The 2,441-nt window shown below is 41.5% G+C and overlaps 1 protein-coding gene across 1 annotated transcript; it reads left to right on the top strand.

Moving 5' to 3' along the window:
• The first annotated feature begins 1,340 nt into the window (after window positions 1-1,340).
• Window positions 1,341-2,441, top strand: LOC118656908 (small integral membrane protein 30). The gene has a single exon (XM_036310698.1). It carries the CDS (start codon window positions 1,533-1,535, stop codon window positions 1,710-1,712), a length of 180 nt encoding a protein of 59 aa, XP_036166591.1. The 5' UTR covers window positions 1,341-1,532; the 3' UTR covers window positions 1,713-2,441.

The following is a 2,441-nucleotide window of genomic DNA, read 5'->3' as shown; positions in this document are numbered from 1 at the left end:
CCTGCCTACAGGTCCCAACTCCCACTCCCACTCCTTTCATCCCTTTCTCCCTGATTATAGAGACTGGCATCACCATCCACCCAGCACTCCACATAAGATACCTACCAGTCATTTGTGTTTTGCCAATGTTTGCCAAACCTTATTGAACCAACCTCCTACACACCTCTTGTAGCTCTTTCCTCCCACCCCATTGTCTTAGTTTAGGTCCCATCATTTTTTGTCTGAACTATTGCAATAATCTCCTGATTGGCATTTCTATATTATTCTATACACACTTACATACCATGTAATTATCTTGCTTAAAATCCTCTTGGGGGCCTCACCATTACCTGAAGTCAAGATTCTAATTATTTAGTTGAGTGCTAAACAGAATTGGAATCATCTGTTCCCTCTCTTCATTCCTCTAAATACATTATATGTGCCTACCTCCACACATGTGTTGCATAGTTCTCTGCACATGGTAAAGTCCAGTATTTACATATATGTTTCCTTTTGCTATGTTTTTCCTTCTCCACATTACCTACCTGGTCAACTTCTCCTCCTATCAAACATCACTTTCTTTGCCATATTGTTCCAGACATCCCAGGAAGACAGACATCTCTTAGGCTATTCTCCTGTAATAGCAATTTCAGGGCAATAATCACATATCTGTTGGGTTGATAATAAAGGTATCCATGGGAACAGTGTAAACTCTTTACCAAAGATCAGAACACACCATAAGTAATGTAAAAATACAGAAACCAATTGACAAGTATAAAACTGTTTATGAGAATGCTCAACATTAGATATGAAGACTATAAATCCTTTTTTACGAGGTCCCTATTTCATTCAAGGAGTCTGCGTTACAAGCAGTCTCAGCTCTAGGAAGACACTATGATGGCTCAGTAAGGTTTTTTTAAACCAGAATTAGATGATGATGATAATGAAGAAGAATAAGGAGGAGGAGGAGGAGGAGGGGGAGGAGGAGGAGGGGGAGGAGGAGGAGGGGGAGGAGGAGGAGGGGGAGGAGGGGGAGGGGGAGGAGGGGGAGGGGGAGGAGGGGGAGGGGGGGGGGGGGGAGGGGGAGGAGGAGGAGGGGGAGGAGGAGAGGCAGCAGCAGCAGCACTTCAGTGGATTTTTCATAAATTATTTTACTATTAAAAAACATAATCGAATCTGATTAACACTCCTGCCCTTCAGCCCTTTAAGGTTGCTGGCTGCTAATTGACCTCTGCCATTCCAGAATCCCAGCATCCCTACTGAGACTAAGGATTCCACTTCTAGGATAGTATCTCCTACCTTCCCCTATAGCCCACAGAGGCAGCCACTACAGTGCTTCAAAAATGCCGATGCTGGGGAAATGTAGTTCGGCCACGCCGCCCTCCGCGCCTCCGGTAATGGCTGCTTCCTGGAAGGCGCTGTCACGTGGAACCTCTTAGCCTCCGCATTCCGAACGCCAGGAAGGGGGTGTTTCAAGTCCCGTAGAGTTACACAGATACGATTCTTTGAAACCTTCAGCTCTCAAGATCCAGCCATCTCAAGGTCCCAACATCATGACCTCGGTTTCAGCACAGCTGTTCATGGTCCTCCTTTCGCTGCTCTTGGTGCTGCCTGCTGTTGAAGCAGTAGAAGCTGGAGATGCAATCGCTCTTTTCTTAGGTGTGGTTCTCTGCATTACAGGCATCTGTGCTTGTTTGGGGGTATATGCCCGAAAGAGAAATGGAGAGGTGTGACTTGAAGGGCCTCCTGAATCAAGCCTTGCCCTGAAAACATTTGAGCTATTCCCATTAAAAACTGAGCTTTGGTGTCTGAAAGTTCCAAAGAAACAGTACATAGGGTAATTTTTCCCTGAAAACATTTGAGCTATTCGGGTTAAAAACTGAGCTTTGGTGTCTGAAAGTTCCCAAGAAACAGTACATAGGGTAATTTTACATTCTTAAGTTTCCCTATAAATGGGAATAAATTGATATATGTTAAATAGAAAAAAATTCTTTTTCACAACAATTAATGCAATGAAAAATGCAGTCTATAATTTATTTGCTAGTTAGAAAGAGGGTCAAAGAAGTAAGATGGCTGAAATTTGCATAAGTAATATCTAATAATCTCAAAAATTCTCAAAGCACATGAAATTGGAAGAAGGAAACTCTTGCCAGAATCCTAGGAAGTAGCCACTATTCAGTTGTAATTACTGCCTCCTGCATTGTTGAGGAGTCTTTTCTCTATGTTTTTTTATATTTTTGTTTTGTTATCTCCCACGTTAATATTGTACTTAGATATTAGATATTAAATATAGTCAGTCAAAACTTAAAACTTTTATTTCTTGGGGGGGGGAAGTAGTTAAAACTGTGTTAGTGTATCTGACATTGAAATGGAGAAAAGATTTAATGTAAAAAAATACTTTGTATTGACATTAAAATAGGGAAGAGATTGAATGTAAAAAAATAAAGCCTTTATATTAAATA

Source organism: Myotis myotis, unplaced genomic scaffold, assembly GCF_014108235.1.
Source record: "Myotis myotis isolate mMyoMyo1 unplaced genomic scaffold, mMyoMyo1.p scaffold_m19_p_5, whole genome shotgun sequence".
In the NCBI taxonomy this organism is placed as follows: Eukaryota; Metazoa; Chordata; class Mammalia; order Chiroptera; family Vespertilionidae; genus Myotis; species Myotis myotis.
Note: the sequence above shows the minus strand (reverse complement) of the source record. Positions and strands in the feature narration are given on the sequence as shown.

Coding starts and splice junctions, on each gene's coding strand:
- LOC118656908 (XM_036310698.1), top strand. CDS start 1,533: ATGACCTCGGTTTCAGCACAGCTGTTCATGGTCCTCCTTTCGCTGCTC.